At 54.7% G+C, this 21,391-nt stretch overlaps 1 protein-coding gene across 3 annotated transcripts in view; it reads right to left on the reverse strand.

Annotated features, from left to right (window-relative positions):
- Positions 1–2,590: 2,590 nt before the first annotated feature.
- The window catches only part of GRK5 (G protein-coupled receptor kinase 5), a 226,746-nt gene continuing 207,945 nt past the window's right edge, over positions 2,591–21,391 (reverse strand). For all 3 annotated transcript variants that reach the window (XM_081536227.1, XM_081536217.1, XM_081536237.1), the window contains 7 exons: positions 19,425–19,462; positions 17,400–17,489; positions 15,458–15,666; positions 11,128–11,265; positions 10,224–10,361; positions 9,384–9,515; positions 2,591–7,107 (listed from right to left, as the gene is read on the reverse strand). In XM_081536227.1, coding sequence (XP_081392353.1) covers positions 7,009–7,107; positions 9,384–9,515; positions 10,224–10,361; positions 11,128–11,265; positions 15,458–15,666; positions 17,400–17,489; positions 19,425–19,462 — 844 coding nt within the window. In that variant the 3' untranslated portion in view covers positions 2,591–7,008. The remainder of the gene's footprint in view (positions 7,108–9,383; positions 9,516–10,223; positions 10,362–11,127; positions 11,266–15,457; positions 15,667–17,399; positions 17,490–19,424; positions 19,463–21,391) is intronic.

Genomic DNA, 21,391 nt, shown 5'->3' on the forward strand with positions numbered 1-21,391 from the left:
ATGCCCCATCTCCATTTTTATACGTACAAGCTTCACCCGGCATGTCTCAGCTTAACAAGCTGCCACGGGGAGACCGTGGGCTTCGACGAGATCTCAGGGAGATGAAAGCACTTTGTAAATCAGTGGCCCTCAAACTTGAGTGTGTCCTAAATCACCTGGATGGCCTGTTACCAGGTCCCACCTGGAGTTTCTGACTCAGCAGGCCTGGGTGGGGGGCGGTGAGAGTTTGCCCGAGCTCCCAGGGACCAGACCTGAGAAGCACTAGTGTGAGCCCCACTCAGGGCAGGGCAAACACACTCGAGTCTCCCTAAGACATCGATACCTCCAAGTGCAGGGCCTGAGGGGACAGCGGTGGGAACGTAGGCCCTGGCTTGACTACGGACCTTGGCCTGACGTTCCAGTTTGAAGTTCTCTTCTCAACGGTCACCCGTGGACTGGAAGCTTCTCTTGGGAGCTTGTTAGGCAGGCAGACCCCGACCCAGGCCTGGTGAATCGGAGTCTGTGGTTTACAAAGAGCCCAGGTAAGGCTGTGCTCCCTCAGGTGAGAGGCACTGGCCTGAGTCTCCACACGCCCTGGTTTTTATCTGTGGAGTAGGGGGCTGAGGGCCCCTGGAATGAAGCTGAAGAGGGCAGAGGCTTTGTCTGAGTTTTGACTGAGTAGGGCAAGCACTTGCCCTGTAGCCAAACGAACGGGCCTCCTTGTAGTCTCCCTGCCTCTACCCTCAGCAGACCCCATCTGAGCAGAGTTTGGCTTGAGGGACAGCTGGGCAAAGTGGTGCCAGGAGTCCTGGCCTGCTGCCACCTGAGTGCCATCCCCGAGGGCTCCTCTTTCCTTTCTCTTCGCGGTCTCCAGGGGTGTCAGGTCAGTCCCGTGACTCCAGGGACCCCGTTCCAGAGGATAGCGGCCTGAAGCTCCTTAGTGCCTGGGGGTGTTCACTTGGAGCCTGGAAATGAACTAGTTGGAGGACATTTTGGCAAATGTCCCGAGGACACTTAGCAAATCCGTGGCTGTCTGGAGTGAGGGAGGTGAGTGAGAGACACCACCTGCCCCCCAGCTCACCCCATCTACCTGGGAAGTGCTAAAGTTGCTGGGCAGAGCGGTGTGCGGGATAGGGGCGGCCGAGGCCTGAGGCTGGAGTTTCTCCCTCAGCCGCTCTGTCTGCCTGGGGGGCCAGCTCAGGCAGGAGGGTTCATAGGACGATGGGAGAAGGTCCCAGAGAAAATGCTGGGCCACCGAGAGAATAGCCCCACCCCCGTGATGGACCCCTGTTCAGAGGCTCAGCGCACTCCTTCCTGTCCTTTCTCTCCAGGTGAAGTTGCCCTCAGCCCACCAGGCTCCCCACCCCTCCTCACCCCTGCTGCTCACCAGACCCCCTCCTCAGTCCTTTTCTCTCAGGAGGACAGACACCTGCTCCAGGAGCCAGGGAGCAACATGACTCTGATTCCTACCTTCCCTGTGAGGCAGGCGGCTCAAGCCTCGACTCCCAGCTCAAGGCCTCCCTCACCAAGTGCTGGGGCTGAAACCAGCTCCCCTTGGGGCTGTGAGGGGCTGATGTGTGTGGGTCCAGGACCCCCGCCCTGTCCTGGGACCAAAGACAGCCAGGGTGGCTGTGTCCTCCAGGACAGAGGCCTCTGTTCTGAGCATCACAGGGTCCTCTTGAATCTTTCAGGAGTTCCCCACCCCACCCCACCCCACCCCACCCCACCCCACCCCACGCCCGGCTCCTGGCAGGTGTTATCCCATTTTACACATGAAGCCACTGAGGCTCAGTGATAAGTGGCCGCTCAAGGTCCAACTGACGGTCAGTAAAGGGTTGTTATCACCCAAAGTGAAAGTTGCTCAGTTGTGTCCAACTCTGCAAACCCCATGGAGTATACAGTCCATGGAATTCTCCAGGCCAGAATACTGGAGTGGGTAGCCGTTCCCTTCTCCAGGGCATCTTCCCAACCCAGGAATCGAACTGGGATCTTCTGCATTGCAGGCGGATTCTTTACTAGCTGAGCTTCCAGGGAAGCCCACTTAGCGCCCAAAGACCTGCTCATTGTCCTACTAGGTCAAGCAGGTGGAGAGGTACTGAGGGGTCTCGGGGCCTAGATTGGGACTCTGGGTTCTGAGGCACAAAGGCCATCCTGCTGTGCTGGTGACCAGTTCTAACGTGTGGCTCTGTGAAGGCTGAAAGGCCAGAAGAGGCCCTGTCTGTAGAGACCATCTCTGAGTTATGGCCTCTGTCGGGTATTAATAAAACCTGCCAGGGGAGGTGCCTCATTCAACATCAGGGTGCAGGCACTGACTCGAGCCTGCTCGCTCCATCCTGCCTGGTATCATGTGGCAGGAACACTCTGGAGCCATCTGTTGGTTTGGGATCAGAAGTCAAACAGCCTAGAAAGGGCTCCTTAGGCACTGCCCCCTGGTGTGGGGCCAGCTGTGGTCAGGTCGGATGGTCAGTATAGGGCCAGCCTTGGGTGGGGCTGAACCGTCCACCTGATGAAAGTTTAACTCAGAGACTGAAGTGGTAGGTCCTGGCATCTCAGGGGCAGCTGGCTTTAGCAGAAGGAACAGAACAGCTCAGAAGGAAAGAATGCAGCCATATTTTCATTACGGAATTTATTTCTCTTAAAAACAAAACAAAACAACAGTGGTTTGATCTAGATACAGCAGCACTGTGACATATTCGAGGAAACATACAAAGATTCAGAGCAGCAGGAGAACAAAAGCCGGTGTCTTCAGGAATGACCTCCAAAATGGAACTATTTTTATTTATCAATGTTAGAATTTCCCTGAAAAAAAGAAACCTTTGGATACTAGAAGCATTATTATTTTTGCACTACCAACAGCCACAAAGCTCTTCTAATCGAGAACACTCGCTTCTGATCTATTACAAAAATGACTTAGTGATGGACCAGGGCAAGACGTCTAGATTCTTCTTTTGGGGTATGTCTTTCCCTCAGAAGGACAGCTAGTGTTTCAAAAGTTTTGGCCACTGTCCACAGTGCAAGCCTTTAAAGTTAGACCTGATGAGCTCCCACACCTGCTGGGGCTTGAAAAGCTGGGCTGGTTGGTTGTAGGTACAGAAGGGGTCCCAGGGGACAAGGTGTCACCGTCACGGTCTGTTGTGATCAGAAAGACGTGAGCTCTCTGCCATTCCTGACTCACAGCCCTGCGCTTGGAGAGGCACAAAGATTTCACATGCTTTCCGTACAAAGGCTAAAATGTTAGAAGGTCCTACTTCAGAGTGTGGAGCTAGAGAAGAGGAGACAACCAGAGGGGTCGCCCCCAGGTACACAAGCACACAGCAAACCAAGAGGAGAGCCCAGTGTCACCCCGACTGGTGATCCCTCTTCATCTCTGGGGACTGATGATGGTTGGCAAGGCTGCTGTTCCGCTTGGCCGAGGCCTAGGGTGCCAAGTTCAGGGGGCTGCGGGGCTCCGTCTGTATTGAGGTCTGGGTCAGCAGTTCACGTGAGAAGGTTGGTGGGAAAACTTTGAGGGACGGGGGGTTGGACAGGGTGTGGAAGGATGAGGAGCTGGGCACCTTGGAATAGCATGGACACCCCCTGCCTCTCAGAGGGCAGGCCCTCAACATCATCCGGGATTGCTAGGTTCAAGGGCAGGCAGACGCATCCCACTTGTGCCTTTGATGCCAAGGCCGCATCCCCACACGTGATCTCAGAACTTGCTGCTGTTTGCCCCCATGGGCTGCCTGAGAAACATGCACACACCAGACCCTGCTGCGAGCTTCCGGGGAGCATGGCCTCTGAGACTGAGGCTCCCCTTTGCTAAGAGCAGTGCATTTCAGGACAGAAGCCCTCCTGGGGCTGCTCAAGGCAGAGCAACACTTGGCTTCTGTGCCAGCCAGCTGTCCTTGCAAGAAGCCTCGTGGTTTTCAAAGTGATGATCCAGCCTAGAAAGATCAGAGGATGAGTTGATTGCGAGGTGGTGCCATCCTCTAGGATGGTGGGGTTGGGTCTTTGTGATCTTAAGAATGATATTATGGGAGGACTTCCCGCCCTCACTAGGGGGCTCAAGAAGCACTCCTGGGTCATGGTAATCACGGTAGAGAGACCACCCCCATCCCACTGGGTACAGCGGCTTGTCTCCTGAAAAGTGGAAGCAGAGACACTTTTGTGAGACCCTGCGTCTCACGTCAAAGGCACAAAGTCAGCGAAGGTCCGGTGAGAACATCACAACTTGGAGGAAGAAAGGCTCTTCCGTGAAGAGCTTCAATGCAATAAAAAGATTTAAATCCACTCACTATCCAAATATGCCTCATCCTGGACAAGGTGGATGGTAGGAAGTTTTCTTCTTAATTAAAAAAAATCTTTAAAAAAAATGCAGCTATAGAAAACAAACCAGTAAGGAGAAGCTTGGTGGAGAGGTGCAGGGTCGGGGCATCCAGGGGCAGGACCTGTGGGGACCCCGAGGGGAGGGGGCTGACTTTCAGGCACTGTTCTACATGAAGATGCCCTTTTTCTGTATAGAGCAATGGGCCTAAAGGAAGAGCAGGATTGCAAAGGCCAGCAAGTCTGACTCTGTGTCCTCTGGGTGCTTGGGGGCGGGTAGTGACTATGAAGGAAGACGCCTGTGATTCTAAGAGCCACGCAAAGCTCTATGCTTTTAGCATCTCTGCTCTCACAACATAGAAACACACTGATTCATGTTTTCTTTCTTGCTCCTTGAGGATGCTTAATGGACAGTGCATTGGCTTTGAGGTGCAAAGAGACTGACTTCTGCATACCAGTCTGTTTGGAAAAGCTTAGGTCGCTGTGAATGTGGCAAAATGAATGAAACTTCCGGACAGGAGGGTGGTGGCGTGGGCTGGTGACTATCCCAGTGGGATTACTGTCCCTCTTTTCATTAAGAAAGGAAGGTCAGTCAGAGCTCGAGGATCTTAAAATACTGGTCAAAGAGCTCCACTTCCTCAGCAAAAATTGAGTATGGCTGTTTCTATTCATCTTGTACTCAGCCCAGGAAAGGGAAGGGATGCAGCCTTGGAGACATGAGCTGGTCTTAAAGAAAATAATACTGCTTATTAAAGGGATCTGAAGGAAGCCCAACTGTTTCCTGGCTCCTCTTTGCTTGTAAAATGGCCTCAAAATGGTCAGTTGCAAAGGTCAGGCGCCTGTCTAGTGTCCAGACCCTATGGCAAGGTTTGGGGAAGAAGCATGGGAACTACAGACAAGGCTGACACACTGGCTTCTCTCTCTTCCTGAAACCTCAGGCTCCAAAGCTGCCTGGTCACTTAGAGAATAAGTTTGGGAGAATCGGAAGCCCCATGGGTGGCCTGAGGCAGTGGTTCTCACACTCCGGGGTGCAGCAGAATGACCTGGCAAGCTTTTTGAAGAAGCAGGTTCCTGGACCTACTCCCAGAGAACTCTGTTCTATGGGTTTGGGGTGGAGCCCGGAATCTGTATTTTGATGGAAGATGTCGCCGCAGGAAGTTCGGGGCCCATGCCAGGAGAATCCCGGGTAGCTGCCTAGTGGCTGAGACCAGGTCTGGCTGAGGCCAACTGGGCAGGCAGGGGAGCACGGGAGGTTGACCTCTCATCCCGTCCGGGAGGGGAGGCAAAGGCGGATCTGCTCCTTGTCGTCTTGTGAAGGCAGCAGGGGAAGGCAACCTGGGGCTGGACGGCCATGTTCAAAGGGCCCTTTAGAGGCCCTGGGCTGGCAAAGCCACCAAGTCCTCCTGGGGCTGCTTGTGCCTGGAGATTTGAGATGCCCAGTTAATACGTGCCTCTGCCCTCCCTCGCCCAGAAGGGACGGTGAGTCCTGAGCTTCTTTGGTGGCCCAGCTTCTCCCATTTGCTTGGAGAACCAACCACATCCATCCATCCATCCATGTCACCTGGGCCAATGAATCTGTGGGGCCCCTGGAAGCTCTCAAGATCCTTTGATCCTGTATATTCTCAAGGGATGTGCCTAGAGGCCTTGGGCAAACCACTCTCCCCTCTACAAACCCAAGACCTCTGCTCCCTGATGCTTCCATGGGCCAGAAGGGCTTGGGACTCTTAGGGTTCCATGACCACTTAACCTTGCTATGTGTCTCTTAAAAATAGAATAAAGAAATCCCCAAATGCAAGACTCTTGAAAACATACTGGCTCCAGCAGTCAGAACCTGCTCAGAAAGAAAGAGGCCTAGACACCATTGTGCTAAAGACTCTCAGCTCCAAGTACTGGCCACCTTTCAGAAGGAAGAGGAGGCCGAGGCCGAAGCAATGGTGGCATCGTGCGCCCCCGGAGGGAAAGTGCACGTCTTGACGGAGCAGGGCTCAGGTGACTCCACGGACCCCAACGGAAGATATTCTGGCTGGGGGTGATGTCCCAGTGTGCCTTTGGGCATTTAATTCAGATGGTCACAAGCCAACAGAACAAGGGTGCCAATGGGACGAAAAGCTTATAGAGATGGATACAACCAATCCTTTAAAGGTGAAGTGTGGATCATTTTCTACATTTAATAAAAACATTTTCTCATTTGAGGCTCTGGAAGTCTTGAGTCACATTTTTTCATTGTTGTTGTAAATCCCCCCCCTCCCACCAATCCCCCTCTAAAATGTCTTAAAACACATGGCTTAACAGTGGCGGCACAGAAAATATACACCCTCAAAGTCTGACTTTCTTTTAAATACAAATATACAAAATGTAAACTGAGACAATAGAGAAATTTACAAAACTTTTCTTTAAAAATAATAAAGACAAAATTCAGTTCTAGTTATTAGGATGCTATTAAAATACGTGCAAGTTGTTGTATCCGACTGGATTTCTATTGCAGTGTTCGCCAGAGACACGTCCAATCCATCTCGGCTTGAGGGCCGCCTCCGAACACAGACCTGAGTCGAAATCTCTTTGAGGAACTGGGAGGCTCCCCGTCTCAGGGGTGGGTGGCCTCCTTCCCCGGCTCCTGGAGGGCTTCCCCACCTGCCCACCAGGGTGGGAGCTCCTCCGGTCACAAGTCTGCTTCTAAGAAGAAGGGTCCAGGCTGGTCTCACCATGGACTTCAGGCCAGAGCTGCAACTAGCTGCTTCCGGTGGAGTTTGAACTCACATGGTTTGAATTGATGTGGTGGTTAAAACTGGTCTTGGAATTGGGTGAACTCTTGGAATTGTTCTGATGCTGAGACGGGGGGTGAGCAGAGAGGAGAGAGGGAGAGAGAGCAAGTCAGTCACTGCAGAGTCAGGCCCTGGGGCCCTCACCTCACAGGGGCCTCGGAATCTGAGCCGGAGAGGGGCTCAGGTGACCAGGTCTCCCTCTTGCTTTCTGCTGCATTCTGTTTTCCCCGGGCAGGCTGAGGTCCACAGGCTACCCTGCGGCGGAGGGCTTTTCTTGGTGCCCAGGAAAAGCTATGGAATTCAAAGAAGCCCAAGGCAGGGAGGAGGCGGTCCCTCTGTATTAATATCTGCATGGTTAGACCTGCTGGCCTGGAGTTAGGTTGCCGGTTCAGACCCTAAATGTGCCACTTCTTAGCTGAGTGACCTTGAGTGAGTGTCTGACTCCCCTGGTTGCCTGGCCTTTGTAAGGTGGGGTAGGAGCTACTTGTGCCCGGGGCTCTTGGAAAAAGGAAACAAGGCTGTGCATACAAAGGGCTCTCCCGGGTGCCCGCTCGGGAACCATGAGCTGCTCGTCCTCAGTACCCCCGGCAGTCTCTCGGCACCCCATCCCAGGAGAAGAGAGATCCGGGTGTCTGCTCCCCTGGTTGGTGGTGTTTCGGGCTCGTGCTGAGTCCACTGTTCTCTACCCCACTAAGTTCTCTTCCCACCCCGGGCAGCAAGCATCTCCATCCTACGTTTTCCGGTGGGCAAACAGAGGCTGGGAGAGGGTCAATGAGCTGCCGCCCAACCGGGAAGGGATCAGGGCTGGACTTGAACCCGGACTGTAAGCTTCCATAGCAAACGCCTGTCCCCAGAATCCGGGGCTGTCCTGGGGCGCTCGTCCATGTCAGAGATGGAGGTCATTTCCGTCTGGAATTTCAGTTTTACTTGACGGAGGCATTTGAAAGTTATATTTCTATAGTAGGCGGAGATGAGTATGTTTGTGGAATAGGGGGTGAAACTCGTACAAAGTTTCCAGACAAAACTGCAAACTTGGGCCCTCAGTCTGCATTTCCTCTCCACGTGCTGGATCCATGCTCCCCACTCTGTTATCCCAGATCCTCTGTGTGGGCTCACGGGCTGTGTGACCTTGAGCAAGTTCTCTAACCCCTCTCAGCCTCAGTTTCCTCATCTGTGAAATGGGGTGATGGGAGCACTTTCTGGGCTCACCCTCCACTAAGGTCCCCAAAGGAGGGATACAGTTTTGCCTGCTGCTGCATCTTAAGTCCTCAGGTAACAGTCTAGCACGAATAGGTTCTCCATACATATTGGCGGAATGAATAGTTGAATGGAGGCCTGGGGTTTTATGAAGATTAAATAAGAGACGCCTTCAAAAAGCACTTAGCACAGGGCCTGGCCCACAGTGGAGCACCACAAACAGCCACCTCTTCCCTGTTATTTAAGAGGGAGGGAGGTGGGATGCCAAGGGTCTGGGGACAGAGCTGCACCTGCCTTCACCTCTTCATTCCCCTGGGGAGAGGGGCTGCTCCTGCAGGCTGGGAGAGAGGAAAGTAAGGAACCAGGGGCCTCACAGGCCTGGGGATGGGACCAAGCCTTCTTTAAGGGCTAGGCCAGGAGGGGGCGCTATGGTGGCTCCCCCCCTTCTTGGTGGCAGGGATGAGGGTAGGGGTCTCTCTCTCGAAGGCCTGCCTGGTCCTGCCTGGGACATTTCTCCCATTTGGCCCCACCAACCCTTGATCCAAGACCAGGCTCTGAGAAAAGAATACCTTTTCCTGAGGGACAAAGTCTCCTCTGGCTGGCGGCTGGAAGGCACAGCATCAAACTACAGGGCCCCTCCTCAGGAGCCCCGAGGTTCTGTGGGGAACGCCTCTCCAACACCAGGTACGCCTGTTCTTTGTCAAATCTTTGCATGCATAACTGGTGACGTCTTTACGACTCTCAACCAGGGTCGTTTTTGTCCCCAGGCCTTGAGGACATTTTTGACCGACACGTGGGAGTGGATGCTACTGCCATCTACTGGCTGGAGGCCAGGGGTGCTGCTAAACCCCTAAAGCCACAGGACAGGCCCCACAACAAAGAATAAACCCAACGCATCAACAGCGCTGAGGCTTTGGAACCCTGACAAAGGGTGAACTTTGGGTTTGCCCCTCCGCTCTGGGGACCCCATCAACCAGTGGGTTTCAAGGCACTTCGCACAGGCTGCCTGTCCTTCCAGGCTGCAGCTGCAACCCCCCGTCTCTCCAGCCCGCAAGCTGGTCTCAGTCCTATGGAAGGGTCAGGGCTGGGGTTCCCGGAGCTGAGACGAGGGCATCCAGCTTGGGCTGGGGGCGAGGGTCTCACCTGACGCTTGAAGAGCCTCTGGAGCAGCCCTTTCTTTGGCGGTTCCGGAGGGTGGCTTCGGTTCAGGTCTGGCGAGAGGGTACCGTGGGGTCCGAACACGTTCAGCTCCTTGAAGCACTCCGTTTCTATCATCTGGAGAAGGGGTCAGAACACAGGCGGTGCGAGGGGCTGTCCAGGTCATCCTGGGTGGACAGGCAGCCCAGCAGCCCGGCCGTGGGCGACACGGTCCCAAGCCCGGTCCTGCCAGGCCCTCCACTTGCCCAGGCTGAGACCCCAACAGCCCCCCGCCTGCCCACTGCCTCTCCCTGACGGCCTGGCGAGCCGCCCTCACTCAGAAGACAGAAGCCGGGCACGGAGGGTAGGATGGAGGGGCTCATCTTCCAGCCTCCCTCAGTTCCTCCTCCACCCCAGTGCTCTGGACCGTCCTGCTCCAGGGCTGCAGGCCGACCACCCCATCGTTTCTATCTCATGCGAACCAGCTTGGACTGGGCTCCTTCCCCCAGTGTGCAATGGGGTAATGGGAGCACTTTGTTGGCTCACCCTCCCCTAAGATCCCCAAAGGAGGGACGCAGTTTTGCCTGCTGCCGCATCTTCAGTCCTCAGGTAACCGCCCCGACTCCATCACCCCCTTCCGGCCTCCAGCTGCCTGCCCCGTTTCCCAGCCACGCTTCTCCAGAGTCATCCGGACAGGCCTCCTCTCCCCGTCCCGCCAGCTCCTGACCCTGCACCACGCCATGCCCCAGTCCGCCCACCGGGACGCCCCCCCTCGCAGTCCCTTTCTGCCCTTGGAGCAGCCCCACCCCCGCTCCGGGGTGAAGCCGAGGACCCCACCGTGCTCACCTCGCTTTGCCATGGGATGGGCACGGAGCCGGTGGAGAACTTGGAGTAGAAGTCGTCATCCGTGTGGTCCAGGTTGACGCCCTTCACGGTGGAGAACTGCTCGATGTCCAATACATCCTTGCAGTACACGGCCCGGGGCTGGGGAGGGAGGGGTTTGGATGGGAAGCACGGGGGGTCTCCCAGGGCCTCCTCACCACCCTGGGAACCTGGACTGCCCTGTCTCAGAGGGACCAAGGGGCCCCCAGTTGGGGCAATGAGAACTCAAGGCCCCTTCCTGCCATCACTGACCCACACAGGCTGTGACAGGGGATGTCCCCAGGAGGACCACTCTGGCCCTTCCCACATCAGAGGCCAGTCATGGGTGGTGGGTCACCATGCAGGCTTGTCTGCAACACACAGCCCTGGGCTGGGGTCCCAGCTGTGGTGCTTAGGCACTTTGGGAAAGTCACAGAACCCCTGGAGCCCTCAGTTTCCTCGCCTGCAAAATGGGGACAATTGAGGCACCGGGCCATGAACCTGTCGTCAGTGCTGCTATGGGCCTGGCACTGTAACTATGGTGATCTCTTTCATCTCCCTTGTCCACCAAACATGCTCTGGGGCTGCAGTTCAGGGACTCACAGAGACAAACCCGGGCCCTGCCCTCTGGGAGTTCCAGTTCGGTGGGGGAGGGCTCCCAGGGGCTCTGGGAGCCTGGGAATCTGGAAATGAAAACTTCATAGAGGTGATGAAGCCAGGGTGGGTGCAGAGAGACCCCCAGACCAGACGATGCTCGGCTACTGGCAGATGGGAGCCACCCCGTGCCCACAGGTCTCAGCCCCTGGTCCAGGGCCCCACACAGATGTTTAGCAAAGTCGAAGGTCGTAAACCAGTGCACAGGCTCCGTCCAGCCTGGGGAGTTACTCACATCTGGAATAAAGGGGGGGTCCAACATCCCGGCCTCTAAGCGCTTGAAATTCATGTTCCTGAAGAAGGGGTGTCTCTTGACCTCCGTGGCCCCTTCCTCCTGGCAGCCCAGTCTCTGCTTTGCATCTTTGGTGAGCAGCTGCAACAGAAGAGCCCCATGAGGACACGCCGGGGGTGGAGGGGGCTTTCCTCCTGCCCAGAGGCCCAAGGGGTGAGGGGCTTTGGAGAGCCTGTGATCACCTCCCTTTCACACAAGAATCCCCGAGCCATCCCCCACCAAGACATCCCTTCTCTCGTGTCCACCAGGTCTGGGCCACCCCAGGTTCCCATCAGACACTGCTCAACCCTGATTCAGGAGGATCTCCTGAACTGCGGCGTGCTTTGTGGTCCCAGGATCCCAGCGTGCTCAGATGCCTGGAACCCTCAAGAGAGCAGGAGTCCTGTCTGATTCTGCCCACGACTGCATGTCCAGTGCCTGGCGCGTACCTGGCACCCACTAATGTGTGCTGAATTGGCACCCCCTCTTCTGCTCCAGGTAAGCTACAAAGCAAAGACTGGTCCGTGGGTTCTCTCATTTGTTTACTCGATTTGTAAGTACGTTGCAGACTTTCACCCAGTAGGTGCCGAGAGACAGGATGCTGAGGGTCTGGCGTCAGCAAAGTCATGTTAAGAGGACCCATCAGGGCAAGGCAGATATGACAGCATGGTGGCGGAGGAAATGAGAACTGGCTGCTAGCTGAGGGATCAGGAGGTGGTCTGGGGAGGGGGCGTCTGAGACAGGCTTTCAAAGGTGGGAGAAGGCACTGGAGGGACCTGTGACAGCGTAAGCAGGGTGAGCTTGGAGAACACTCATCTTTGAGTCTGAGGGAAGGATAGGGGTGAGAGAGATGGGTCAGAGTGAAGGGGACCGGCTGGGGAGAGTGATGGAGGGTCCTGAAAGCCAGATCTGGAGGTGGGATTTTAATACAGAGGTAGTGGGGAGCCAAGGATGGTTGGAGGTGGAGGAAGGTCCTCATCACAAACAAAAGGCAGGATGGAAGGTTAACTGGAGAGGGAGGGGCTGCAGGGACAGAAGGTGTGAATGAAAGATGGGAGGGGGTAGGAGGAAGCGGAAGAGAGGGGGAGGGGTGGGGGAGAAGGAGGGGGAGGGGGAGGGGTGGGCCACAGCTGAAGATGAGGTGGGGGCCCCCACATGACGGCAGGGCATCAGCCCCCTCCCCAGACCCAGGATCCCTGCCTGCGCTTCTGTCTCCTCCCCACCGCACTGAGCACTCCACCGTGTACACAGCTGGAATCTACTAAGTGTCTGCTTCGAGACTGAAATCAAAGTAGGTGGCCCACACCTTGGAGGGAGTCCAGCCCTTTCTATTACTAGTGTCCTGGTGCCTTCTGCACATGCTCATTCTGAGAGGCAGGGGGCCTCCTGGGGCCCACGGCCTGGAGGGGAGACTTGCTGGGACTGCTCCCCCCAAAACTAAGGAATGAAAGTCGACAGTGGGGCGAGCAACAGATCACAGCCTCGAAGGGGCAAAGCCGTGAGATAGCCGCTCACAATGTCGCCCGACTCGGTCTACTGACCCCCCAGGCAGGCTTGGCCCAGTGGACTGGTGGCTCAGGGTCACTCCCGCTCTTCTGGGGCTTTGCTTGTCTCCGAGAAATCTCAGAGGCTAAAGGGCTCAAAGGCTGCAGGGGCTGGCCAGACAGATGACACAGTGAGGGTAAAAAGGTGAGGGGGGTGCTGCATGGGCCATGCCAGGCTGTCCCTCAGCTCCTGCCAGGCAGGAATGGTGGCAGGTGTCCAGGGCTTCTGCTTTTTTCAAAAGAAGCCAGAAAATCCAGGTTTTTATGTGATTTTGCCCCATTTAAAAATCTTGGCAATTAACTCACTATTTACTTTTTTCTAAAACACTTCAGCTAAAATAAACACCCATCTATATGCTGCCTGTTTGCAACCTGGGCATCAGGTCAAGAGTTCACAAATATTATATCAGGTATAAACCAGGAGAAGCAAGAGGGAGAGATGGTGTGAGCTGAGGTGGATGGGGCAGGCAGAGAGGGCTCCCTGGAGGAGGATGACTAGCGATGGGCTGGAAGAATAGGTGAGACTGAGAGGGATACAGGGCCAGTGGGGAAGGACCAGTGCTGGGACTCAGCAGGGACCTAATAAAGGTGAGGGCTGAGGTCTGGGCTTAGGGACTGGATCCAGGAGACAGGACAACGAGATGCATGCACTTCTGGACCACAGGGGCAGTGGAGGGGGTCTTGTGGCTGCCAATATGGAATGGGGGCTGGGGACTAACTTTATTGCTGTTTGTAGAAAAGTCTTCCCCACCAGGCAGGACTGGAGCTGCCCAGGGCCTCCGTGGTCTCCTTACAATTAGGCCCTGCTGTGTCCTGAGCTTGGCGTCCCTTGGTGGGGACAGGGCAAGCCTGGCTGCCATACTAGATGGGTTGAGGTTAAGGGCATGGAAGAAATCCAAGATCAGAATTCCAGGACCTCAGGGTCATTTGCAAGGAGGCAGAGCAAGACCGGAGGCCTCCAGAGGTTCTTCTAGCTGAGAAAGACGAGGGGACCTTGCTTTTGATATTTGCACCTATGAGCCCAGGTCCGCCTGGAGCCCCAGGCTCAGCTGCCGCCTTCCCTGTAGTGGCCACCAGGGGGCAGCAGAGGAACGGCAGTGCCCCTGGTCCTGGTGCCCCAGAGCTGATGACTGTGGGCAGGGGGCCCTCTGTGCCTCTCTGTCCTCTCAGCGGGTCCCCTGTTGCTCTCAGGGTCTCTCAAGAACTGCTTCTCTGAATTCCTGACCTATTTGATGATGCGCTGACCTTCTTCCGTCCCTCACCCAGTTAGGTCCCATTGGATAGGTACCTGGTTGCAACATCAACCGAGTATTGTTGGCTCCCCTTTCGACCCCCCTGGTTTTCAACCATCCCCTAGGGTACCCCACATTTCCATGTACCTGCCTTGCTCCTCTTGTCCCTCTATCCCAGCTCCAGCTGCCGTGACTACCTGTTTCCTTGGAGGCCGTGCAGCTGCAGGCGGGCCCAGGCATGTGGTCCGGGCATGTGTTTGTGTACATGCCATGCCTCCCTCACGGTCTCTCACACACGCAAATGACAGATCTATGGTTCCCCTTTGGAAGTGGTCAGATGGCAGCTCTAGGCCAAATCCTTCTCCCTGTTCCTCTGTGACGTCAGACTGAGGCTGGTGTGAGGAAGTGGTCAGGCAGCGGGTGGCCGGCTCCAGGAGGGCAGCCTTCTGGGGGCGGGAGCTAGGCCAGATGGCTCAGGGGCCCCTAGCAGAGCAGCCTCCGGTTTTCTAGAAGCAGAAACTTTGCTACTTTTCATCAGTTTCCCAGGCCTGCCTTGCTCTGGACTGCGGCCTGGTTGTTGATGTTCACACTTCAGACCCTGAGGGTCAGACCCCTGTCTTGCTGTTTTAGTTGCAGAGCTGACCTGGGGGCACCCAGGTGCCAAGCATTGGGTGCTCAGGCCCTTCCTGTCCCTGCGTGGCTGGCATTAGTGGGCAGCTCCCAGCACAGTGGTACTGAAGCCAGAGGGAAGAGGGCCCTGGGGGGCACAGGTGAGACTTGGGAGCCAGAGAGCCAGACAGGGAAGGAAGCGGGCCCGCCGGAACCGAGGAGAAGGGCCTCGGTCCAGAGGCGGACTCTCTCCAGCTTCACTTTTGAGGTCCTGCCACCCCCCATCCTCTATCCGGCTTCCAGCCCCCCAGTCTGGCCCCTGCCCATCAGCCTGGCTAAAGGTCACACCCCGAGTGGGCCCTGCCTGGGGCCCGGTCAAATTCTCTATCCATGGAAGCTGTCGCTCAGGACTTCAGCAAGCATGACCAATACTCCATGTAGTGAGTAGAAAACTTGATTAAATGATGTTCAAAGGCTGAAACTATCGCCACCCACCACCTGCAGCCCCTGGCCCCAGAGCAGCAACAGGGACCCAGAGCTGGATGGAACAAGAGGCCCAAGGTCAAGGGTAGGCGCTGTCCTGATGCCTTTGTATCTTGGGGGCCAGCTGGGAGCATCCCCTTTCTCCCCCATGCTGACTTCCCCCCAGAGCTGGACATAAGGGTGTCTCCCCTTGCTCACTGCAGCCCTCCTCCCTTGTCACGGAGCCACCCTGCCCCACCACGGGCTCCCTCCTGGAAGCGTCTGTCAACCACCCCAGTCCACAGATCCAGTGGCTTCATCGCCCACACCCTAGCCATGCCCTGACCCTGTGCCCATCTGCCTGTTGCTGTTCTCGGCTAGGAGCCAGGCGGGGAGCCGGCACTGGACACCGGCCCTAGGGCGATGTCTGGCTCACCGGGAGCTCACCATTTTGCAGATGGACTTGGCCTCCTCGGAGAACTTGGGCGAGTACACCTCCTCCGTCTCCAACACCCGGCGGTCCACCTCCTCCCGCTTCACCTTCTCCTTGCGGCCACGGAAGGGCGACTGGCCCTCGATCATTTCGTAGATGAGGCAGCCCAGACCCCAGTAGTCGGGGCTCAGGCCGTACCTCTGGTTGTTCAGGACCTCTGGAGCTGGGGGCAGAGCAGGAGATCCAGGGGAGGTGAGAGACAGCTGGTGGTGGGTCAGAGCCGGGCACGTGGGGCCAGGACTGGGATGCTAATGGGGCCTCAGGACATCCTGCAACCAGGAGTGATGGTACTGCTCACAGGAGGCCTGGGGCTCCACGTCTGGGATCCCTTCCCGCTGCTGACTCCTGCCCACCAACTGCTAGAAATACCTCCTCTTCCTGGGAGCCTGCCTTGGTTGCTCTTCTCTGTGCTCCCAAAGGACTCTGACTGTGGCTTCAGAAGCCTGACCATGGTGGATGGAAACAACCCGTTCCCTTGACATCTCCCACACTAGACTGTGAACCGCCTCATTCCATGCGGTTCCTGGTAACAGGTACGATGCCTGGCACACAGTAGGTGTTGCACACATATTCGTTTCAATAAATGAAAGTGTGTCCACCCAAAGTAAAGATGATTTTAAATGTATCTGGAATTCCAACACCACCTCACTGTGACTTCCATAACACTTTGATTAAATGGATTATAGATTCAGCAGAGAAGTGCAAGAGAAGATAGGCAGGCCACATACATCCAGGAAGGCAAATGTATCCACATGGGTGTGGACACTGCACGAGAAGATGACACAGATGCCCAAGCAGGCACACACAGAGTGCACAGATGGGTTTATCTATCCATCCATCACCCATCCATCCATCATCTATCCATCCATCATTCATCTATCTATCATCTATCTATCCATCACCCATCCATCCATCATCTATCCATTCATCTATCATCCATCTATCCATCCATCACTCATCCATCTATCATCTATCCATCCATCATCCATCCATCTATCATCCATCTATCTATCATCTATCTATCCATCCATCACCCATCCATCCATCAGCCATCCATCTATCATCTATCCATCCATCATCCATCCATCTATCATCTATCCATCCATTTATTAACCCGGTCATCCATCATCCATCCATTATCTATCACCTATCTATCATCTATCCATCCGCCCATCCATCAGCATTCACATAGGTATACATACCTCCTACATACACATAGACACATACCCCATGGGTCCCCCAATACCATGCAATCTGAAAAGGACCCTCTGACACCAGAGTCCAGAACCCTGAGTGTGTGCTGCTGGCATGAGCCCAGTGGAGGACAACAGTGTCCCCATCCATTGGAGCTTTCTCAAGTCCCCTGCCTCCTGGAGTGAGCGGGTGGATGTGTGTGAGGTGTATGGGAAGATACCCAGGGAATATCCCTATTTGGAAGGCAGACCTCAGGGGACCGGTGTAGCTCCAGGGCAATGGTCTCTGAGGAGGCTCAGGGGATACAGGGCAGGAGCCCAAGGCTGGTCCCTCCTTAGAACAGTGCTTTGTGACACAGTAGCTGGTGTGCTCCTCTCCTTTCTGGGCCATTCCTAGTGACGGCCCTGCTCTCAAGGTCATTCTGAAAGGCTGTCTGCCAATTCATCAGATCCCTACTACACCCACACCCCAGGCGACTCTGCCAGCTCTGAAACTGCCCTGGGAGGGGCTTGGCTTTGAGACACAGGTGGGGCTGGGGGTGGGGACTGCAGAACTCAGTGTAGTCAAGACACCCTGGGGCCCCAACACTTCCCCGTCCCAGGCTACAACTTCCCGCCTCCCATGTGACTACTTCTGCAAGTTGCACAAAGAGGCCAGTGGCTCCGAGGGCCCAGCTCGGGGAGGAGCCACGCCTACACTCACCCATGTAGCCGACGGTGCCCACCCGGCCGCGGATCAGGTCTCCCTCTGGGATCTTCACGGCCAGGCCCAGGTCCGAGATCCTAATGTGGCCTGATGGGGTATAGCAGAGTCAGCAGATCCCTGGGATGGTCCTGCAGACATCTGGTCCACCCTGGGCAGGGCCCTAGACTTGCCAGGGGCCCTCCCCTTTCATTTGTCCCAAGAAGAGTGGTACCCTATTGGCCATGCAGGGTGACTGTGGGCCATCGCGAGAGTCAGGTGTCAGAGGTCAGGGGTAAATTATTACTTTTAGGGAGGAAAACATAAAGATGCAATAGGACCCCTGGATTTGGCTGGATGATGGTGGATCAGCCTCATAAAATGCCCTAAGGGGCTTCTCGGAAGGCTAACATCACAAAGTTTAAGATGCCTTGGCCTGATTCTGGGATTGCTTCATGGGAAAATGTGAGATTCTCCTGACATTTTGGAACAATTTGCTTAAGGGGAAAAAGCACAAAGCAACTTGGGAAGCAACTCCCTGTTCTGCCTTGTTGGTCTTTGGGGTTGTTTGTTTGTTTCCCTTTGGAGAACCTGCCGCTCAGACCAGCAGAGACGGGAAGGTGGCATTGGAGCTCCTGGGCCAGAACTGACCCCCAAAAGGCAGAGATGACCCCATGCTGAGAGCGCGCCTTGGCACTGTCTTTTCCATCAGCTCACCCGACAGGGTCATGGCCTCTTCTGACCCTGCAGGAAGGAACACTGACCCCCCTCCCCAGCCTGGACTTCAATGAGGCCCAAAGTAGGGAGCCCCCCGCAAGAGGCTAGAGCTGAGTGAATCTTGCTGGCTCGGTGGCCCCCAACAAAGGCAGGAATGGTGCGAGGGGAGACACCATGCAGATTCCAGCTGTTGGGTGACAGATTGGTGGTAGGCACAGTTCTGAGACCAGCAGGCAACAAGAACCCCCGGGGGCTCTGGGCGCATACACAGAGGGGCGGTGGGCCCTGAGCCCTCTGCCCGACAACATCATACTCAAACCTCTTCTCCAGGTCTTTTCACTCCCCTTCCCTCCCCTTGGCCTGGGACTTGCTGGCAGGGAGACCTAGTTTCAGGTCTCCACTCCCCACTGATATTTGTGGGTGGCCTTGGTGAGCAGGCGCCTCTGAGCCTCAATCTTATCATCTGTAAAATGGGCACAGGGTCAACTGGCCCTGCTCCCTCTGTAAAGATGGGACAATTTAGTTAGATAGAAGATGCGACAACCCTTTCCCAGGTGTGAGAGTCTAAATAGTTACGAGGGGCTCCTGGGGTGGCTCTTTGTTATCCATGTGTGTATGCACAAACACACATGAAAATAACAATAATGACAGACAAGCAATAACAGCTAACATGTTATAGCTGGCTTCCCTGGTGGCTCAGATGGTAAAGAGTCCAGCTGAGATGCAGGAGACCCGGGTTCAATCCCTGGGTCAGGAAGATGCCTTGGAGGAGGAAATGGCAGCCCATTCCAGTATTCTTGCCTGGAGAATCCCACGGACAGAGGAGGTTGGTGGGCTACAGTCCATGGGGTCGCAAAGAGTCAACATGACTGAGTGACTATGCACTCATGCACGCACAGTTGATAAAACAACTTATCAAGGTATCTTGTCAGAACCTCAGCACCACCCTCCACCATATGAAGAAGGCAGGGCAAGGCCCACTGTTTCCATTTCATAGACAAGAAAGATGGGGTGAGGGAAGTTGTGTGAGAGTTAAATGTTTGCCCAGAGTCTCTGGAACCCTCAATTCCTCACTCAATGCTGGTTCTCTCTTTCTCTCCCTGTCCCTCACCCTCCACTGCAACAATTTGCTTAAGGGGGAAAATCACAAAGCCACATCCACCGAGCCACATCCTTCTTCACCAAGTAGGAGCTTTGTCCACGCCCTCTGCCCTCCTGTGGACCCAGGGTCAGCATCTGTGAGTCTGTTGGAAGCCTCCTGCTCCCTTTGGGTTGTGACGCTCAGCTACAGAGCAGGAAAAGGATCCTCGGGGCCGCTGCCTGACTTACCGTAATCGTCTAACAGGATATTTTCAGGTTTCAAATCTCTGAAAGGGAAAGATCACCAGCGTGTGAGTGTGAGTGTTCTGGGTGGCAAGGGCACACCAGCATCTGTTGTGGACCCCCTTGAGCTACTCAAGCCTGAGTGTTCCCTCCCCAACTCTGGGCTCAGGAGGTCTGGTATCTCTCTGGGTCAAGATCGTCTTGGGCTCCCTTCTCTCCCTCTGGTATTAATTTAAAACAAATGCTGCTGTTTGCCATAGGTATCCTTTCGACTCTGGAGAGTGACTGAAAAGGAGTTAGGCAAAGGCTAGTCCATGCACTGAAGGCCCCCGGGGCTGGGAGATGACAGACCCCCTCCAGGGACGGGAAGACCTTGAGGTCTCCAGATGCCCTGAAGGCAAGAGTCCGGCCTGGGAATGAAGGGAGAGAAGTTACTGAGGACAAAACCCCAGCTGTAGAATTGGGTCAGAGAATTGTAAGGGAGAGAATGGTAACCTCCAGGACAAAGACCAGCTTTGGGATGGGTTCCCCGGGAGCCTGGCACTTTCCCCAGCTCCAGCTGAGCCACAGCCTGGGAGAAAGCACAGCCACCAGGCACAGCTGTAGACGCAGCCACCTCCTCCTGTCCCCAAGGCCTCTCTTCTCTTTACAAGACACAGTCATGCTCATGAGAAAGAGAACCTTTCCACTATAAGGGGGAGAGGCAGCAGAAGTGTCTGGTTTTATTAATAAAAGCTCTTTTCTGTGAATTAAAGAATAACCACCAGGATAGGGTATGCAACTCGGGTAAGCCATTGTGCAGATGCCACACATGGCATCTGGACTGAGGATCTGGTTCTCAACCAACTGGCTTTGTTCATGAAACTGAGGGCAGCTGTCCCCATGGGGAGAGGCTCATGTGCCCAAATCCAGTGATGCAAGCTCACAAAGTGATAATTGGGGTCTGTACGTGGTTACTTATTACAACATACTTTTGTTGCTATTGTTATTAATTTCCATGCTTTTGATGTACTAACCATTCCAAATAAGGGCAGGAGACCTCATTTCAATTAATCAGCCACCACCAACCACCGGGTTGGAAAGACAGCTGGCTAGTGGACACAGAACCCACACCCACAGAGAGGCTATGGCAAGCAGTCAGGCCAGGGAGGCACCGCGGTTCTCTTTCTTCCTAGTATTAATAGAAAGGCTGGAACTTGGAGGGATACTTTTTTTTTTTTTTTAAGAGAAAAACAATCAAGTGGAGGATTCTTTTTTCAGCCCTTAGGGAAAATTTTCTGACTCTCTTCTCACTTGAATGAAAACAAAACAAAAGCATAAACTGGGAGATGTAGGGAGGGGGGAGGGGAAGGGCATGTCATCAAGACCATTCCTCCTTGTTTTCAAAACTTTGGGCTCCCAAGATATTCTTAGCCAACAGCCCTGTGGCAAAAGTCTTCAAACTGGGGTGTGTGTGCCCAGTGGGGGTGGGGGATGAGAGAGTCACCCATGTGCTGGGACTTCAAGAATATGCATTTTTAGATCCTTAGCATCATAATGCCTTGTCCTGGCATCTTACAGGATCTCCCCTCCCACCTGTCCTTTCTCAATAGCTCTTCTCCCAAATGACAGAAGAAAAGCAGGTTCCTCCGTACTCCTGCATATTGCTCTGGTGCCCAGCTCCATGGGGTGAAACCTCCAGGGTCCCAATTAGAAGTGGGACTTACTAATCATAATTATAAGGGCAATTCAACAGAAGAAATTATTTTAACACTTAGAGCCTATGGTCAGTGAGAATTTTTAAAAAAATCTTATCTCTATCCATATATTTCAGAGTGGAATGCTGATCATTGACTTTTACGCAAAAAGTATATTACAGTAAAATAATAGTCTCTGGGGGCTGAAGGAAGTAGAGATGGATAGAAAATTCCTCACTATTAAAGAGTTTTCATGCATTTTTTCTAGATGCATGATGGTGGAAGTCAATTTGCTAC

Source organism: Giraffa tippelskirchi, chromosome 2, assembly GCF_054371585.1.
Source record: "Giraffa tippelskirchi isolate mGirTip1 chromosome 2, T2T-mGirTip1v1.2.pri, whole genome shotgun sequence".
Taxonomy (NCBI): domain Eukaryota; kingdom Metazoa; phylum Chordata; class Mammalia; order Artiodactyla; family Giraffidae; genus Giraffa; species Giraffa tippelskirchi.